General features: G+C 42.4%; 1 protein-coding gene and 1 long non-coding RNA gene across 3 annotated transcripts in view; one reads left to right on the top strand and one right to left on the bottom strand.

Moving 5' to 3' along the window:
- Positions 1–3,006: 3,006 nt before the first annotated feature.
- Positions 3,007–7,352, bottom strand: LOC128408529 (uncharacterized). Of its 2 annotated transcripts, none has more exons than XR_008329119.1 (4): positions 7,128–7,352; positions 5,497–5,609; positions 3,644–4,562; positions 3,007–3,272 (listed from the first exon to the last, which is right to left on the bottom strand). It is a non-coding gene; the product is annotated as an uncharacterized LOC128408529 (long non-coding RNA). The 2 variants fall into 2 exon arrangements; XR_008329118.1 differs by having other exon boundaries at positions 3,007–3,243.
- A 100-nt stretch (positions 7,353–7,452) lies between these two features.
- Positions 7,453–20,809, top strand: part of PRKAR2A (protein kinase cAMP-dependent type II regulatory subunit alpha) — an 87,138-nt gene continuing 73,781 nt past the window's right edge. Inside the window, exon 1 of the mRNA XM_053378384.1 lies at positions 7,453–8,248. Coding sequence (XP_053234359.1) covers positions 7,984–8,248 — 265 coding nt within the window. The 5' untranslated portion in view covers positions 7,453–7,983. The remainder of the gene's footprint in view (positions 8,249–20,809) is intronic.

Below are 20,809 nucleotides of genomic sequence, written 5' to 3'. Positions count from 1 at the left end.
ATGTGGGTTTGGCTTTGTGTTTAAATGACCTTCAAGGACACAACAGAAAAAGTGATGTTTATGCTCAAGCCTTTTGCTTCAGTGCAGCTCATTGTTCTCCATGTATGGACATATACACAGAAAGAGCACACTGCACAGTTCTTCAGAGCCTTGCTCATATTTACTGGCAACATGTCTATTTCCCTGTATAAATAACCAGATTTATATACAAAATACAAATAGAAATAATCAACAAACATGCAAAACTGGACCAAGACGGGGCTGGTGCCAGACATTAGAGTTGGCCAAGTGTCTGGCTGCTGTGTAAGAGACTTGGATGGAGAAAGCAATTTGCTCTCTTTAGAATGAAAACCTCTGCTTTTTTCCTGAGGCTGCAGACTGAAATGCTTCCAGCAAGCTCAGGTTGAAAACTCCAGGGTATTTCCCCGAAGGCTTCTGAGCAAGCAGTATTATTATTATTATTTTGCAAGGAGTATTTTTGTTGAATTTCCACAATATGTCAAATATTACAGATAAGCGCCTGACGATGCTGTTGCACGGAACAAGCAGTATTAAGATGTTTAGGATTAAAATGTCAGCAGCAAATTAGTTAGAAACAGGAGCATTGCTGTGTACTTAGGGTACAGGACCTATATTGACCTATGGTTCCCCGAAAAAGTTTCACCATTATCACTCTCTCACCCACCCCCGCAAATTAAGATGGATGGTAGTTTGGTCACCGGCATTGTGGTTGACAGCCAGATGCCCGGTAAGGAAAATGTATTTATTCTTTGATTAAAAAGAGGGAAGGGGCAGCAGGATTAGGGCCCAGAGCAGAAGACCCAGATTGGGGACTGTTAAGAGTTGTCCAGCAGAATCCCTGATCAAGACCTTGTGTGGGAATGAATTCTCTCCACCACAAGAATGTGCTTCAAATCTTTACTGCAGAACAGCTTTAAATAATAGTTACAATAAGATAAATGTTACAAGTAATACATTGCAAGCAAGCAAGCAATGGGGTTCAGTCCTTTGTTCAGTAAACTCTCCTCTCTCTGGTCCCAGAGAGAGAACCTAAGCTTGCTCATCATTGTAGAACTTCTCTGCTGCTGCTTTTAGCCATCCACAACCAAGCAATTCCCATCAGCCCCAGCCAGCATGGCCAGTGCTCAGGCATGATAGGAGTTGGAGTCCAAAAGTATATGCAAGGCAGCATGTCAGCTGCCTTAGCAACATCCCTGGTCACAAACTTAATATATGAATTCAAAGACGATGTCAAGAGAACAGAGCTTGTACCCTGACCTCCCTCACCTTTCTAAATTGTTTTCTTTGGCTCTGATGCTTTGTTTTGTGTGTGTGTTCATCAGACTTCTCAGAGAGTGTTTTATCATCATCAGGAGATTAGTAAGGTGACAGCACAGGCTTCAGACAGTTGTAGCAATGCTTACAAAACACTCCTCCCAAAATGTGCAACCTCTCGCTCTCTTTTATTTAAACCTCCTTACCTTCAAACTGAGGACAAACATGTATACTATGTGCAAGCTCTGTGCTTATCTGCCAGGCATTTAGGGGGGACAGGGTCTTAGGGGGACTTAGGGGATCTCATTATGGGAGAGCTGGGAAATCTTTGCCTCAGACCCACGGATAATCAACCTCATCCCCAACACTACTGCAACATGGCTGGATAAACACAAGTGCTTTCAAATCCTTATGTCAGCTGATTCTCTCTCTCTTGAGAAACAGGGCAGAGGAACTCACTGAAGCTTAAAGTGGTTTGGTTGGGTCTGGCCTGGCTGTTCCTTTTCTCCCTGCAACCATTTGGGTAGAATCCCATATGCCCTTCCTATAGCTAGCCATGGACATATATAAGAGCAGTCCCCCCATCCCCTGGAGAGCTTCTGCCAGTCAGTGCACACAACATTGAGCTAGATGGGCCAATGGTCTAACTCTGTGTAAAGTAGGGACAGGGGGAGACCAGTGGCCAAGTGGAGTGATGGGAGACCTCCCTCTTGCTGAAAGTTGGTTAGAAGGTGGTGTTCCAGAGACCAGCAGAACACTGTGCTGCTCTGCGACCACTGTCTCCCTTACCTGGGTTGCTTCTCCGCTGGTGGCAGAAGTGGTGGGGTGGGTGGCCAGAGGTGTTTCATCTGCCTAAGGTGGCTTCTTCACTGCTGGCTTCACCCCACAACATGAGTGGGCTGCCTCTGTATCACACATTGACCCCTTCAGCCGTGAAGTTCTGTGTTTGATATGAGCTTACCTGCACAGCAGAAAAACATGGCTACAGTGAGGTGAGGGGACATGTCAAGAACCTGCCTTTTCTTCAGTTTCTTAAATTGTCTCCCCACATCTTCCATTTTCAATGGAATAGTAAAACATTCAGAATGGTACAAAGGCAAAGCAATTCCCTCTGCTTTATAAATTGCATCCTCCAAGGTACTTACTATATTTTCTAAAAGTTTATTTTTATCTTGTGTTTATGCTTCTTTTAATCAACGATGTACAGTAGCCAAATATATGGCTGATTATATCCAATCAAAATGTAAATATTTCATGTGGCTTTCTGGCCTCTTGGCCCCATGACTCACATTTCTATTGGCTCTCCAAGCTCCCTTGATTGTTGACCTCTTCGCCAACAGTATAAAAATAAACCACATGAGCTTGGTCCCATATAAATAGTTTCCTTCAGTGATTCATGACATACCCAGACTGCAGTTTCACTGTCTGGTGGTATTATATTGATCCCTCTCTCTCAATTGCTACAGTGTTTGTAAACATTCCATGACATAACAACAACTAAGCCAATGGGTTTTGAGGATGTGTATGCTGCCAGTAGAAGTCAATTTTAAGCCTCCAAAGTACACCAACAGAAAATGTACTGCACACAGACCTCTGAAAGTAACACTGCTAGTGAACATAATGCCAAGAGATAGTGGTGCTATTGCAGATATTAATAGTGTGCAGTTTGAAGTGACTGGATGCATGAAAACTGAGTCTGTTTGGAATGAAGCATTGTCCAGACCCATTAGATATTATTCAAAACTTTACTTGCAGAACTTTCTTCATAACAGAGTGAAAACATCAAATGAGTCATCTAAACAGCTCCACAAGACATATGCCAGTCCAAGGCATAGGCTCAGCACCTTACAAAATATGAAATAACCCAAACAGATCTACTGTATAAGCAAAGGTCTCTCTCCTATAGCATCCATTTTGCCTGGAGCTGTTTTCCTGGAGAGCTTCATTTACGTCCTTATTCCATGGAGCCTGGGAGCAAAAGAACCAAAAGCAACTCCCTTCAAAATGATGATTAGCAATTCAATACTCATGTGTTAGCCAGCAGGAAACAATAGTTAATTATCAACTCATCAAAGAGTTCAGAGAGCACTTCTTGGCTTTAATATAGTCCCTTGGAAAACCCCCATGTTAAAGCTTACATGAATACACATAGCCATTCCCTTTTCATTTTCAATAAAACCAAGAAAACGTTTAGTCAGCCCCTCTTGCAACAGAAACATACAATCTCAACAAATATTATTAATGAGGGAACTTATTGTTCTCAATCAATATGCATAAAAGAGTTAAGTATTTATTTTAGGGAAATGACTGGGAAATGGGAGTGGAGAAGCAGTTGAAAACTTCATTAAGCGAGGAATAAAAAACATACTGTATCTGACAAGCTCAGCCCAAGCCATAATAGTGAGTAGAACCTGCAATTCAAATAAATATTGATTTCTTCCTCTTTCTATTGTTGAAACCAGAGTAACAGCACATAAACATTTACACTGGCAACACAGAGTGACGTCACCAAACCCACAGTCTGTACGTCACCTGGTGATTTAACGTCTTACAGGAAGGCCGGTGCCAAGTGCTTGTTTGCTTGCTAGACTTTTGTATTCATATTTAGAAATATTAGATATTGATTTCTAATGCTGTGCACAGGAATAAGATGTTGCACTAAAAAAAAAGACTTAAGGACACAAGCCACAGATTGTGCAAATGCACATTCACTCCCATTTACCCATGAGATGTAAATACTTAAATACTTGCCTCTCTGCTTGCCTGTATAGAAAACATTAACTCCTAGGGAAAGAAATCTACATATGTTACATACTGCATTTTAAAGTTATCTAATTAGGGGGGAAACATCACTATAATAATACACAATATGCTACTAGGTTTCCTAAGCAATGTCAAGTATGAGTATAAAAAGGAGAGAAAAAATATAGTTGGCACTATGTGTCATCACAAGTCCTGTTATTGTGACATCACCAAGTCCTACCTATTGAATCTCAGGTTTTAGGGTACTTATGATGCGGTAGCCAGAGTTGTCTCCAGGCAACCAAACTGAGATTCTGCTAACTGGGATACAATTGTATCACTCAACTGTATCACAAATGAATGAAATAGGTGTATGAATAACTGACCTTGTAAAAACATAAGTGGTCTAATATGCTTCATAATTCTATTTACAAGGCTATGAAATGTTGCTTTAATGCAGGGATAAGGAAAGCTGTGTTTCTCCAGGGGTTGTTGGCTTCCAACTCTTTTCGGCCTCAGCTAGCATGTCAAGGATGATGGGTTTTCTGTGGGGAAAAATAGGAGGGAGGACCTATATAGGCTGTCCACAGCATTTTGGAGGGAAAGTGGGGTGAAGGTTAAAATAATAATTCTAATTTCTCCAAGTATTATTCCATGTGCAATAATGAGTTGTTCGTTACTAAGCAGTGATAGAAATGTCCATCTTCTCTTATTAGGACAATACAAACTGACTTTAGCATTTATCTACACACACCAATATGACATTACAAGACAATTTTTAAAAATGTCCACAATTATAACTTTAGTTTTAATTAGAAAGTTAATTTCCGCTTTCAAGGATATGGAAGAAAACCTCGTTAAATTGTTTTTATTTAAAATTAAAAAATAGAATTGTTATCTGTCTGTTGCTTTATAGAAATGTCTGATAAATCATGACTCATTGTGTCCATCCAGTGCATTTGAACTCTGAAGAGAGGAGGTGGCTGACATTGGTTTCAAATAAGTGCATACTTGCCGATCCTGGATATATTCAAAAAAGTCAAACCAAATTGTATACAGCAATTGGTGTTTTTGTGTTTTTATGTCCCCTAAATAGTTACACTTCTCCAAGACAGTCAGGAACCACACCTTCTCATGTTATGATTACAATGACCTCCGTAGGGAGGCCCACCAATGTCTAGGGATTTATAGCCTTGCAGACATTACTCCCTCCCCCTGCCCCCAAAATATGACTGACGTTCTGCTTTTTCTATCATTGTTCTGGTTGTCCCAGATACTTAGCAGTGCCAATGAGGGCATTAGTAATAAGTCCTGTGCTGAATTAATTTCACTGAACACAGATTCCCAAAAGGAGGCTACCTTAGGACAACAACTGAGGTGGAAATACATTCCTTTGCCCTGCCCCAGAAAACACTGGAAGTTTCACGCAACTGTAGTAACAGGTATGGTAATTAAAGCAACAACAACAGACTTACTTACAATTGTTGAACTGTTGTCTTGGTAATTTTGAAGAGGGCATGCTCATGAAAGTAGAGACAAGCTTGGAAAACAAGCCTTATGAGGAACGGTTGAAGGAGCTGAGTATGTTTAGTCTGGAAAAGAGGAAAGGTCAGCAACCTTTTTCAGTCGTGGGCCGGTCCACTGTCCCTCAGCCCATGTGGTGGACCGGACTATATTTTGAAAAAAATATATGAACAAATTCCTATGCCCCACAAATAACCCAGAGATGCATTTTAAATAAAAGCACACATTCTACTCATGTAAAAACACCAGGCAGGCCCCACAAATAACCCAGAGATGCATTTTAAATAAAAGGGCACATTCCACTCATGTAAAAACACGCTGATTCCCAGATTGTCTGTGGGCCAGATTGAGAAGGCGATTGGGCCACATCTGGTCCCTGGGCCTTAGGTTGCCTACCCCTGAATTGTAGAAGATGAAGCAAGCTTGTTTTCTCCTGCTCTGGAGGGTAGGACTCAAACCAATGGCTTCAAGTTACAAGAAAAGAGATTCCAACTAAACATCAGGAAAAACTTCCTGATAGTAAGAGCTGTTCAGCAGAGGAACCATCTCCCTCAGGAGGCGGTGGACTCTCTTTCCTTGGAGGTTTTTAAGCAGAGGTTGGCCACCTGTCATGGAAGCCTTAGCTGGGATTCCTGCATTGCAGGGGGTTGGACTAGATGGTCCCTTCCAACTCTACGATTCTAACTATGCAGTTGGATCAGGCCAAAGGCCCATCTATATGAGCTGCCAACCAGGTATCTGGCCCAAATATCTGGAAGGCTGTCTCTTTTCCCACAGACCCTCTTGGGTGCTGAGCTTGGCAGAGGGGATTCCCTTTGGTAGTTCCTCGGCCCTCAGAGGCAGAGGGGATAGTGGCCTGGAAGAGGGCCTTCCCCATGGAGGGCCCCCTAAGCTGTGGGGTACAGAGGTGGCCTTCATTACACAGAATGCTGAAGATGCTCCTCTTTGACCTGGCTTTTGATGCTTGAGATGCCTATTTTCAGGATGCACTATGCTTCTGTTTTAAACACTGTGTTTTTAGCAGTGCAATAATCTGTGTTGAAGGACATGAGCCTAACAGCCTTCTCCACACTGGTGGCATAGGAAGGGAGGTACGGTGGGTGCGGGATGCCCTGGGTGTCAGCACTGAGGGTGTGTGTGACAAAATGGCAAAAATATGTTTTGTTTTAAAAAAATTGGGCTCACATTAAAAAATAATAATTTATTATTAAATAATATTATTTAAAACAAGTTTAATAACTTCGTCTGACAATTAACCTCAACAAGTCAGCATAATACGTATCGAAACTTTTTCGTTCAGTCAACAAACGCAACGAAATGTGGCTGCTATGAGTCAAGCTCGGCTCTTTGGCTTAGCCATCTTGTCAACTGAAAACAAAGTAGTGAAAGGAATTGATTTCAAAATTTGCAGAGAACAAAGTTAGGTGGTGGGAGGGGAAGGTTTTAAGTGCTTATGCTCCCAATGTTAAGTAAATAAACCAGAAAATAACACTTGAATACTTATATTCTATTTTTCCTTCTTTTGATAATTTCAATGTTGTGTGTGGGGGATGACAAGAAATTTTCCCCACTGGGTAGCACCTGACCTTGCTATGCCACTGCTCCACACCTGCGTGGGCCCCAGCAGCCGGCATTCAGAGGCATGTTTTCCTCACGAAACCCAGATGGGAGGGAAACTTTCAGTGTTATTATATTTCTCTCAGTCAAAAAAAGAAAAAAAGTCAATGTGAGGGAATGGTGGCGAATTCGCGCCCATTTCGCCCCCTCCCCTCCAAGCCCTCATGCCAAACATGGAGAGGGGAGAGCGCGAGGACGAACCTTAGTCCCCGCCCCCTTCTATGCACGCGCCCCATTCGTTTTTCTCCCACCCCGCCCACCTCGGGCGGAGGTGTGGGGGGATAGCTTTCTATCTATCCACCTAATCTATCCCTCGAGCGCCTCTTGTCCGTTATTGTGACGCATGAAGCGTGTTCCCGCCCACTCCCCGCCCTCCCTTGCTTCTCTCTCTCTCTCTCTCTGTGGCGCTCTCCGCCGCTTCCTGCTGGGCATGCGCAGCTCGCCTCGCGCTTCCGTTCCGGCCCCTCCTTCCCCCGCCGCTCCGTTCCTTTCTCTTTCTCGCGTGTCAGAGAGCGGCGGCGGCGGCGAGGCGAGCGCAACGGTTCCCTCAGGGCTGACGGAGGGCTCGAGGAGGAGGAGGCAGGACGTGGAGGCGGAGAAAGCGGCGGCGGCGGCGGCCACCCCCCACCTCCAGCTCCAGGCCCGCGTAGAAAGCTGAGGGGGAGAGATAGATAGAGGTGGGCGGCGGCGGCGGCGACCACGACCAAGCGCCACAGTAGTTGTAGCGGCGGCGACGGCGAGCAGGGACTCTCGCTCTCTCTCCGTCTTGTCTGTCTCTCTCTCCCGGGCCCGTCCGTTGAGTCTCCCGCGCGCCTCGGCGGCAAGATGAGCATCGAGATCCCGCCGGGTCTGACGGAGCTGCTGCAGGGCTACACGGTGGAGGTGCTGCGGCACCGGCCGCCGGACCTGCTGGCCTTCGCCGCCGAGTACTTCGGCCGCCTGAGGGAAACCCGCGATCAGCAGCAGAGGGAGCTTCAGGCTGGCGTGGGGGCCAGGGGCAAAGGGGTCAACTTCGGCGCCGAGCCCATGCAGACAGAGTCCAACGGCGAGGAAGAGCGCAGGGACGAAGACTCCGACTCCGACTTCGAGCGTGAGTGAGGGGTGGGTCGGGGTCAGGGGGCGGCCTGGGGGTGGGGTGGCCCTCCACCCCGTCCTCTGCCTGGCCTGCAAGTGGGGGTGGGTTGGGGGGTTGTGTTTTAAAGGCTGTAAAGATTATTATTATTACTGCCCCCAGACCCCAGGAACTGTAGGAAACAATAGGGGCAGCCCTGTTCAGGGAAGTTTTTTATGTGTGATATCTTAGTGTATTTTTGGTCTTTGTGGAAGCCGCCCAGAGTGGCTGGGGAAACCCAGCCAGATGGACGGGGTACAAATAATAAATGTATTATTATTATTATTATTAATTATTATTATAGTTGCCCTTCCACGCGCCTGCGGCTTCTGCAAAAGGATCGCTTAACGCGGGACTGGTTGCGCTTTTCAGCTCGCATTACAGCCCTTGTTAGTCTGATCAGCGAAAGATGGGCTTAATCCTCTCTCTCTCCCTCGCTGCTTTACACGGCTTGTTTCTGCGCCAAGGGGGTGGGTGGGGATCCTCACCGCAGTTTTCTTGAGTTCCACGACGGGAGAAAGGCGAGACATAAAAACGTGCCCGACAGATAAACATGCCAGAAAGGATCTGCAGATAACAGCGAGTGCACAAGGGTGTGCGTGGCTTTCTCGTACACGGAGTAGGTGTGACCTTGCGTGCGCAGTGAAAGAAGGTGCAGTGTATAAGATAGAGAGCCTTTCTGTCTTTATTCTTTTCCGCCTGCCAAAGTGGGTTATTAATTGTTATGGGTTTGTTGACAGTGCGGTTGCAATAGCAGCTTAATCTTGTCCCCAGCCATTGCATTGTCTGTCCTAGTACCAGGGTACTTGCACACAACTGGAACTGAAGTTAATTGTTCAGAAGACGTGCCAGTTGCTTTAGAATGTCTGCACTTGAATCTTAGCCCCCTGGCAAAGAGATAAGGCATGTGAAAGCAAAGCTTGTGGAGTCCTATTTAAGTTTGTGGTATATAAATATTTTTATAAAAGCATTTTGCATGGGTGGGAGTAATTTGCCTTGCTTGAGTCAGTCTTAAATGAATGAGAGCCTTCTTGTGAGCAGGGGGAGGGAGGGATTTACGGCTGGAAAGGAAGAAAGCTTTCAAGGAAATCTCAGGAGGGTGGAGGGAGTGGCTTGAAGGAGTCTCCTCTCCATTCTGGAATGTGAGGTAGAGTGGAGAGGATTTACAGCACCCATTTTTGTGTGTGTGGTAGTGTGATCCTAGCCTTTCAGCTATGTTTCTGGAAGGACGAGAGGAGCATGAAGTGAATCCATCATTCTTGGAGCAGAGCTGTTTGTGCAAGTAGTAGGTTCTTTCGTGATGTATGAGAAGGCAGAACCCCTGGAGATGACCCTAACTTTTGGAGTGTGGTGTATGGAAGTGAGAGCTGGACCATAAAGAAGGCTGATCGCCGAAGAATTGATGCTTTTGAATTATGGTGCTGGAGGAGACTCTTGAGAGTCCCATGGACTGCAAGAAGATCAAACCTATCCATTCTGAAGGAAATCAGCCCTGAGTGCTCACTGGAAGGACAGATCCTGAAGCTGAGGCTCCAATACTTTGGCCACCTCATGAGAAGAGAAGACTCCCTGGAAAAGACCCTGATGTTGGGAAAGATGGAGGGCACAAGGAGAAGGGGACGACAGAGAACGAGATGGTTGGATAGTGTCTTCAAAGCTACAAACATGAGTCTGACCAAACTGCGGGAGGCAGTGGAAGACAGAAGTGCCTGGCACAACAACAACAACAAACAACAGGCTTTCTCTTTGAGTAGATGTAGGTAACGTTTTGGAGATTCCCACAATAGCATTTAGGCTGGGCACACTCTGGATATGTTGGAGAAGAATTTGCCATTCTTGAGAGGAGGGAAAAAGTAAGGAAGGTTTCTTTCCTCCCTAGTCTTTTTTTTTTTTTTTTTGAAACATTCATAGAAGGTACTGTAACTTCCTGAATTGTGATACACTTTTGCTGGGAGTGAGAGTTCGGACTGTGTAAGGCTTGTGTTTGTTAAGATTATGTACGAGTCTGGGTCAGGACTGTCATGCTATCATGAGAGCTCCCTCATCCCTTTACAATGATGTCTAGCCGCATCAAAAGCAGTCGGTGATTACAGATTTTAAAATCGGGTGTTTTTTTTTTTTTTTTAAATAGAAAATTCCAAGAGGATATTTGGGTTCATTTGTTGCAGCAAATACAGCAAAGAGCCTTGTGCCACCTTAAAAGCTAACAAAATATTATGGCTTTCTAGGACTAAATTTGTTAAGACTGTGTGATTACTCTTAAATACTAAGTGTCTCCTAAATAATAACTACTTGAATATTAAACCTGGATCTAAGCAGTTAATCCTTAAACTCAACCATTAATTCTACCAGTTGCATAGTTGAAGGTGGCTTTCCTATGTAAGTGAATACCCAATTTGATCATTTCTCATATACTTTACCTACCACATACACACACTTGATTTCCCACAATAATTATGAATGCTGGTATGAGTGCAGCCTTGGAGTGCTTTATTCCCATGACAGATACTTTACCTTCTCTTTATGTGAGTTGCTCTGTTCTTAATTTCAGAATACTGTATGATAAAAGGCAGAACAGGGAAATCCTGCAGGGAATTGGCATTCTTAAGTTTAGGATAGGGATCATGAAATGGTGAGTTTAAATATAGATTTAGTTTCTGGTTTAAGAAGCAAGGGAGTGTTGTGAGCAAAGAAGGGTTGTACGGCATTGTGGGGATGAATGAGGGAATATGCATGAAGTAACTGTAAGAGAAAATAGGGTTGAATGGAATGCTGGGGTTGTGGGGAAATTGTTTTCTGTTGAGTTTTAGATCAATTGATTAGGTGTTACAGAAACCAGCAGTAAAGCATAACCAGTTTTCATGGTGAAGACTTGACATGATGTAGGATTTATTTCTTAGTGTGACATATGCTGTTGAAATTTTAAAAATGCAAGTGAGTTTAAGTTAAGTATCTCTTAAATTAATTCCTTTAACTTCCTGAGCTAAATATCTCTTCAAATAAATTTCATTCCCTTTCCCCCAGAAGATGCAGTGCAAGTGTGGAGGTAAGGAGTTCTCAAGTGATCCATTTGCCTTGCCAGGTTGCACTTTCACCTGTAGCATTGTGTTAGAAACTGGGATAGGAAAGAGAGGAGCCATGTCCAGGTGCCTCCCCCCCCCCATGGTACCAGACCAGGTGATTCACCTGGCAGCATTTTTTTTTTAAAGATGCATCTTTTGCTGCTCGGGAAAACAGGTGTTTTGCAGGGTAGCACACAGTGCCCGACCAACTGACTGCAACCAAGCAGATGGAGATGCTAAGCGCAAAAAGTTGGCGCCCAGATATTTCCATCCAGTCATAAAAGGCTGGTTGCCAGTTGCAAAATGTGACTGGCGCCCAGCTAATTTTGAACATTGTGTAAGATTATTTAAATTTTATATATAACTTACCTGTCTTTCATCATAGTTAGATGTTTCTAGTCAGCCCAAGCTCTTCTGTCCTTGTATCTAATACTCCTTAACACTAAATTGTGAATTTGGAGTTAATACTCAGTAACTTAGTTCCCAACTTTCCTTCTATGAATGGACCAGACTTAACATTAACGGGAAAGGGATTTCTAGCTTCCCCCTTCCCTTTGCTGTCCCTTGAAAATCTGTTCCAGGGGATTGATGGACCTTTGGAAATGATGTACAATGTGGTGCAAGGGCATGTAGGGTTTTTGACTAAAACTCCCCCCCTTACTTTAATAGCAGAGTAATTTAGGTTCCAAGCTAATGTGTTTTGTCTCCCAAGTTCTTATTTGAGCCAACTGAGAGTTTAATAGCTACAGTTTTGGACCAGAAAGATTCCATTTCAAATCCTGGCTGAGCCACGAAGCTTATTTGGTGACCTTGTCAGTCACAATCTCAAGAGCTGTGTGGATAAAATGGATAATCCATATGTGTAGTGGTCAGAGCTCCTTCAGGGAAGGGTGAAATGCAAATGTAATAAAATAAGCAGTTAGATTTGTTTATGTAGTAAGTATAGATTTATTATAAATAATTTTCTGCTAATCTGTTTTCCTTTGTATTGGGGTCACTGTGGTGGTCTTTGGTTTATATAGCAGTTAATGTTATAACTGCAATCAGTTTTTTCCATATTCAGAGCAGTTGTGACCAAACTGTGAGCTAATATATTTGAGACTATGTGGGACCAACTTTGAAGACACCTTGGAAATCACAAATGGTTTACAATATTGCCATCAAGGTTTTACCTGAGGCTGGTTACTCAGAATATATTACTGAGTATTATTCATTCAGTCTCCTGGTTTGTTTCAGAACCCACTTTGCTCCCTTTTAGAACTCTTAATAGTTTGTACTTTGGTTTTCTCCGAGAGACTTACTGTAGCCTGTTCTATTGAGATGAGGGCGTGTTCTTTGTTTCACTACTGTCTTGGTGATTTAGTGGGACAGGGTGGGGCTTGTTTTGGTGGTGGTACCTAGGCTGTGGGAGATGTATTTGGCTCCTTTGGTTTTTTCATTTTCTCATGAATACTGTATTTTCCAATGATGGGGTTTGATTGATTCCCCACACCACCTTTTCTAAGGCTAGTTTCTGTGTTGTTCTTCAGTATATAATATAGTGATTACTGTTTTTTCATCAGTGGTTTAATTAGTGGGGGCCTTTTAGCTGAAAGGAGATATAGTCATGTTAACACAACATATTTTATCCTCCAATTGAAGATAAGTCTCGCTCAGCCCAAAATGAATTGTCACTACAATTTTATTTTGTGTGTGAAACATCTTATTTTACCACTTTTTTTAGTTCATAAGTTTATTGTACTAACTAGAGGCTGTGGAAAGTCTATAAAATCAGAAATAGTTTAAAATACAGAGTGAGCAACTACAATACACAACAAAATCCTAAAGTACGAGAGAATAGGTAACAAAGATACCACCATATCTGGACAGACGAAATAATCAATTTTGACCTCCTAGTCCCCCATATAGGTATGTCTTAATCTTTTAAATCTTTTTTGTGGCCATATGACTTCGTTACCCACCTTAAAGTCACTACATATATGGAAATGTGGAATAGGTTAGTCTTATAACTAAATATGCAGTGTGAAATAAAGTTTTCAGGGAGTTTTCTGGTGCACCTGAACCCAAGCAGCCTTGCTCTCCCTCCCTTCACTGATAACTCTCTCATGCACTCTTGAGTTCCTGCTTTGTGCAGTGCTTCAAAGGCTCATGACAACCAGCTGGTTGTCAAGTGCTTTGGGAGCTACAGAAAATAGGCTTTTGACAAGCCCTGTCCTTACCTGTATGGCGTTAGTTGTCTTGAGGGAAGTGCCTTTCCCAAAAAGGCCTTGCAGGCCAAATGGGGAATCATGGCAGGGCCAAGACAGGCCTATGGGCCCAAGGTTACGTTTCCCCTATCAGGGTTCAAAATTAGCAGGGCGCCAGGCGCATTTTGCATCTAAAGATTCTCCATTTGTGAGAGCCTGAAAAACTCTGGGTGCTATTTTTGTGCCCGGCTGACACTCGAGGATTACTTTGCTTTGAAGCCTCGAAGTGTATGTTAAGGATAGACAATATTTTAAGGAGTTTAACAATAAAGAGTAGGGTGTTTTGAAAACTGAAGTATGGTACAATTTTTTATTGCACCCAATTAATCATCTATTAACAGTTGCTGCTAAAAATGTGATATTAACAATGTGTCACTTACGTAAATTGCGTATTAGTTCATGCTTTTCAAAATAATAAATAAAAAGTGTTGCCGACACACACCCCAGTGGTGACTAGACATTCTGTTTTGGTCCCACAACCCAGGTCCCAGAAGCCATTTGGCACCTATCTTTTCTATAACCCAGTGGTTACAGGGAGCTTCTTTGAAAGTGTGTTCTCATTGCCAATTAACTGATTAAAGATACACTTTTAGCACCAAAGGTGCTTACTATATCTGTCAATGTCAGCTGTTACAGCAACTTTCTTTGAACTTTGACAGATGTCAATCACCTAATGCCATTATGATGCCATAGAATGTCCCATTTACATGTCAGAGTTTATCTGTGTGGGCATTCCGCTCTAGGGTTTGCCAGTTACTCAGTATGCATTCTTTCCCTTCCCCCTAAATATTAATTTGGTGATAACTTGCTATACACTCTTTTTCTCTTTAAAGGCTTATTTGCTTTGTATACAATTGCATTTACAATTGAGCAGTGTATTCATTTTTTTTCTAGAAAAAGAGGTGCCGGAATTTGTTGACCCTTTTTTAGGGGGGAGCACCCAGCCAAAGTTGTTGAGCGCAGCCTCTGGTAATTGGCAGTGTCAAATGATGTAGCTTTGGTTCGATATCACACAAATCTAAACTTCAGAATCTATCCATGGGCCCAAACTCGATATAGGGAGAAAAGGCAAACAGTATGAAGGATACCATTTTTTATGCATTTACCTGGGAGTAAGCTCTGTTGAGCCAAGTGTGGCTCACTTCTGCGCAAACTAGCACAGGCATGTACTTTTATAGACTTATTTAAGCATGTGTACTGCTGAAATATTGTTCAGTCATCTTCTGCTGTTCAAGTCATGCTTTTAAGTTGCCAAGTTGTGACCAGGCTTCATAGCCAATAATTATCTCCATTATACGCTGAGTAGTAAAATTTTCTTTGAGCGCATGCAGAATTCTTTTCCCTTTCAACAGTGCAAGTAGAAAACTGTCCCACCTTTCCCACACAGAATTTATGAGAATGACCTATAGAAGAGACGACATGAGTCCCTGCATGTGTCTTCAAAAGTAGAAAACATTGTCCCTGGCAAGTATTTCATCATACATCAGGGATGGGCAGACTTCAGGCTTGTGTGATCTACCTATGGTTCAAAGAGAACCATAATTCAATTCATACAGTGCATAGCGTCTATTCAACTCAGAATTGAAAAACCTGCCCACACCTCTAAGTTACCCAACATCATTCCTCCCTCCAAAGTATTTCCTTTTTCAGATTAATTTAAAGAATTTGTCAAAATTTATAGTCTACTATTAAATGTTGATGACAGTTGTGATAGTGTTTTTTTAAAAGCTTATGGGTGGTGGGAAATGATTTCCTCATATATCAGATCATCATTTTTATTTGAATGTCCCATTAACATGGTAAACAATGCTGAAAGTGGCTCATCATAAGAAAACTGCACATAATAAAACATAGCAACATTTCAAGATAATTCACTGACAATGGCAAAGTATAACATAAATTAAATAATCATTTAAATGTATTGCATATTTATAAAAGGTGAAGCCTGAGGAATCTGTCAAAACCTAAGGGAGAATAATTATAAAATAATGTGTAATTGATATTTGACTCCAGGCTGACTGCTTAGAATAATAGCTCTCAATGCTGGTGGTACACTCAAAATATGATTATTTTCTACTTCTACCACATATGATGAACCTTCCCCAAAATTAAATTATACAAAATCACTAGATCCTTTTGTGATGATAAAAAATGTACCCCTGCCCGTACGGGCCAGTCTTGACAGACTCTAGGGTTGTGCGCCCATCTTACTCAAGAGGCCGGGGGCCAGCGCTGTCCGAAGACACTTCCGGGTCACGTGGCCAGCGTGACATTGCTGCTCTGGCGAGCCAGAGCCGCACACGGAAACGCCGTTTACCTTCCCGCTAGTAAGCGGTCCCTACTTGCACCCGGGGGTGCTTTCGAACTGCTAGGTTGGCAGGCGCTGGGACCGAGCAACGGGAGCGCACCCCGCCGCAGGGATTTGAACCGCCGACCTGACGATCGGCAAGTCCTAGGCGCTGAGGCTTTTACCCACAGCGCCACCCGCGTCCTTTTGTGATGATAGGTTATTTGAAAACATTAATCTAGAATTAATCCAAATAAGGGGATTCTAGCATCAAATCACACTACGCAACATGACTGGCAGAGCTCAACAAAGGCTCAAACGCAGTCAATTAAAATTTTGTATTTTATAGGTGAGGATCATGGAGACTGAGAGATGCCCAAGGCCAGCCATGGCTGCATTTGCACACAATGGTAAACCACGGTTTAGCATTCTTAATTAGATGATACTTAACACTTGGCACTTGCTCCCAGAACATGATTATTGACACTGATTTATGCATCATAGAGCCTGGTCCTCCTGATGTTCCAGCAGTTCCATTCATGTTTCTATAGCCATGGTTTTGTGAATCTGACAGCCACCACAGATTATATCATTCCTAAATAGATTTACAGGAAAGGCAAAGCAGGATCTCAATTTCCTAATTTTGTGATTTTTCACTTCCACTTCATGGGAAAAAGGAAAGTGTTTGAAGCCTTTTGATGCTATGGCTCTGAGCCCAAAGCTTTAAGCATGAAGTGTGTCAGTGCAAGGACAGAAATAATTCTGTCTTTACCATGGAATGCCAAATGGAGATTCTGCAAATACTGAGTTAACGTCAGATCCTGTGTTTATTCTTTACCCTCTAGCTGATAATGACTTTTCCTTTAAAAAAATAAAAGTACTGCTAGGCTTCAGCAGTTCAACAAATTTATTTAAGGCATTGCTGACTGATCTGTATGTCCCAACACAGTAGAAAGAAACATAACTAGGTTTGTCTTCTGGAGCCACCTCTTAAGTGAACTGGGGATGAGTGCTCCCAGTCATATGGATAAAACTGACATTTTCCAGCACTGTTTTCCTACTTTATATATCCACAAATGAGATCTTCACGGTGGACGATGCAACCAACATGGGGAAAATCTGGAAACTGGACCACTTTTCAGGAGTACATTAAGACATCTTTGGTCATGACTTTGCCAGCACTCCATGTTATCAGCTTTGGTGACCACATGCTGGAGGTGGTAGACAATTTCGCCTGTGCTCTACCATAACCAGTAACCTTTCCATTGATGCTGAGCTAGGGAAATGTATTGGTAAGGCAGTTATGGCAGTGGCTCACCTCTCCAAAAGGGTCTGGGAGAATGTGATGCTAGCAACCAATACCAAGACGAGGGTTTGTCAGACTTGTATGTTGAGCATACTGCTTTATGTAAGTGAGTCATGGGCAACTTACACCCACCAGGAGCGATGCCACAACACCATGTGCACTGCATCAGGAAGATTTTGGGCACTACAGGGCAGAACAGAGTCTCAAGCAAAGATATTCTCTCCCAAGCCTATATTGGTCTCTAGAGTCACAGCAGGCACTGTAACTCCCAATTGTTTGACTTGACCCTTGATGGCGCACTCTTCCATTGTCTCTCTTCAGACATATGGATGCCAACTGTAGCAATAGGAACTTTCCTTTCTTTCTACTGTTGCAGGTCTTCCATGTGTTGCAATACTCTGAAGTTTATCCTGTAGTACATTGCCATTGTCAGTGCTTTTCATGAGCATTATTTGCTTCACTACTGTGGCTTGTTTCCTGGTTGCTAGAGAATTCTTCAGATAATTATGCATCATGTCAGCAAGATTAGCACTGATTTGGAAGATTCGCCTCTGTAGCGTGGTGTTGTATTGGAATTTGCTGTGTTTGAATCTAAAATCACAACATTTCTGCAGTATTTTGTTGACAATTTTTCAATCAGAATTTGTTTAGCATGAGTGATGTTCCATGTAATAGCAACACAGGCTTTAGTCTTTGAGTCATCTTCTTTAGTGACTGCTGAAAGTAGTGTGTTTGACTTCTTTAATGTAGTTTAATTTATTTTTCCTTAATTCTGGTATTCTCATTAAATATTCTTTGTGATTGTTTCCTAGCAGTGTTTCAAATGGTTTTCTTTGTTGTGAGTGATGCATTGCAGATAAGACACTGGTATTTGCATCTTAACAGTGAATGCAAGTTCTTCTTTTCAAAGAGGGCCAGATTTGATGAAGTTGACCTTTTTTTGGGATTGAAGTTGTTGACCTTTTTTTGGATTTTACCCCAAGATCCACAGAAGCCAGATTAAACCGACCGGTGGGCCAGATTAGGCCCCTGAAACGGACTTTGGACATGCCTGGCCTAAAGCTTCAGTTTTATTCATACTTTCTTTTCTTATTACTTGCTCTCATTCTTTCATTGGCACTTCCCATTAATTCAGTGCCCTGTGAAAAACCTTTAGTGTGGCAGATTAAGTACTACTTTCTCCTTTGTGCTCCCCTTTGCTTTCATTTACCTGCAGGCCAAACAGCTGCAGAGAGCAGGGTTTGTTAGGCCGATCAAAAATTTTGGGGAGGATACTGGGAACTGCAAAACATGGTGTTCCTGATACAGAATTTGGCCACCCCAGACTTAATGCTATGGAATGAGCTTTGGAAAACCCAAGGTTGGCTCTCTCCTCTCCTCACTTGGCCAAAAGAAAGAGACCAGTTTTGCTTTTAACCAGAGTTTATATGTATCTGAACCACTGAAAAACTGATTAGTTTACCAACCTTCCCTAACCTTGTATTCCCAGATGTTGTTTGGCTACCATACTGGCTGGTGGTAATGATATTTTTGTCCAACAGCATATGGGGTCTTAAGGTTGGGAAAGGCTGGTTTAAAGTTCAAATAATGTTTTTAAAAAGCCAGGTGGGAGAAGTGCACAAAGCAAAGGCTTGCTGAGACTTTCTCCTGTGGTTCTAAACTAACAGAGTCATGCACAAAATGGGCACTTCTATGTTTGCATGGAACTACTCTCTCAATTTTATCAGTGTTCCCTGCGGCATATGAAACTGTTATAGGTATTTATTTAAAAAATAAATTGTATAATGAAAATATGAATGTCCAAGTTAGGTTTTTTTGAGACTTAAATTTTTTTTGGATAAATACGGTCTCAGATCATACATGAAAGATAGTATTCTTTCCTTCTGAATAATAATTATATCTGTATTTTTAGTTTGAAGACAACAGATCATTTTCATCAACATTTACTCTAACACCTACAGCTTCTGGTTTTGTGAATGTTTCACAGATATTCCTAGAATGTTATTTACATACTGTGATGGGATGATTAGCTGCTTGTGCGTGAAATTCCTAGTCCCTCAGAGTTTGGCTCAGTCCACAAACCTCTGTCTGTAACGGAGCTCCTTAAGCATGGCTCCGTCAGTCGCTGGTAGAATCCGACAGTGGGCGTTTACGGAATTTCTTCCAGCATAAAAGCTCCTTAACGGAAACGCGCCTTCTGGACTCTCGGCGCGACAGTTTCCGGCGAGGAGTGGGTGTCCCTATAGGAGGTCCTGAAACCTCCCCACTGTTTTCGCTGGAAGTGTCTCTGAGCCATCCCTCCGCCTCACTTTCCCTTGGAGCTCCTTCTCTCCCCCTGCTGGTTCCCTCCTCAGCTAATAAGTCTCTCCCAACCTCTGTGAGCCCTTTCACCTCCTGTTCTTCCGATGGCAGTTCCCTGACACATACATTGGCATTTGTATGTATTTTTTCTACACTATTATGTGTGTTTGTTAACTACAGCATATTTCTGATAGCCTGATGCAGTGAGGGTATACAGATTGTGAAGGATTAGAGTGTACTTTGCCAGAAGTGTGACAAAGTTGCTTCTGACCCAAGAAAGCTTATGTCAAAATAAATTTGTTGGTCTTTAGGGCATCACAAGGCTCTTTGTAATGTTCTTTTTGAAGGCTTTGCATTATGCCAAGAGGCCTGTGGTAAGGGCACCACTTGTCTTTTTCTTTGACTATTTAGATATCCTTCTCTTGGTTCTTAAATATTTTCTATAATACTGATCTGGGGAAGTATTCAAAATTGTGGGATTTTTGTTTTGTTTTATTTCTTGTACACGAGATACCCAGCTGTTTTTGCATGGCAGTATTCTGTCCTAATCTCTCATCTCCTTAGAAGAGCTGACCTCTGTAGTTTATGCAAGATAGGTGCTGTCTTCCTAGAATACAAAGCTGCTTAATTACCAAGAAATAATAGCTGTTGTTAGCTGAAGAGGGATTTTTTTTGCCTTGCTGGTTAAACATACATGACTAGTCAGTTCTTGGATACCAACCAATTTTATAAAATTCTGTCTACACAAGAATAAAGACACTGTTAACCAGAGCTGAAAAGGAGAGGGAAGAGGAAGAACATCTTAAATCCATACATATATATGTGTGATCTAGTATTTTGACTCCTAAAGTGCAGTGTTTAGAAAAGTAAGTGTACTACGTTTTTGTGATGGAAAGTTGGGAGATCAGTGTTTCTTTTCTTCCCTTCAGAATCAAGTTCTGTTTGGTTTTTTACTGCTTGTTTCAAAGCACCCAAAGTTTCATAGAACCTATAAGAAATCTGGGACAAAATGTTCTGTTAAAGCTGGGTTGTTGCTGGGAGAACTTGGTGACTCACGAGCAAAATGTTGAAACTTCGATTAAAACCATCTTGCTTTCCAACTACAGGTATGATTGAATATAAGTAATCAGTTTAGATCCCCCTGATCTGTACCACATTTACTGTCACCTTTTATCTTGGAATACTAGGTGAAGATTTTGTTAACTTTTGATTTTGAAATATAAAAGACAAATATTGTTACACCAATATTCTGGATTCTTTTATAGCAAAGTGGCTTTGAATGTGTGCTTGCTGCACCAATATATGTGATACTTATTATGCATGCTACTCCCTATTACT

The sequence above is a fragment of the Podarcis raffonei genome, chromosome 2, assembly GCF_027172205.1.
Source record: "Podarcis raffonei isolate rPodRaf1 chromosome 2, rPodRaf1.pri, whole genome shotgun sequence".
Classification (NCBI taxonomy): domain Eukaryota; kingdom Metazoa; phylum Chordata; class Lepidosauria; order Squamata; family Lacertidae; genus Podarcis; species Podarcis raffonei.
This window is presented reverse-complemented; position numbering and strand designations above follow the sequence as displayed.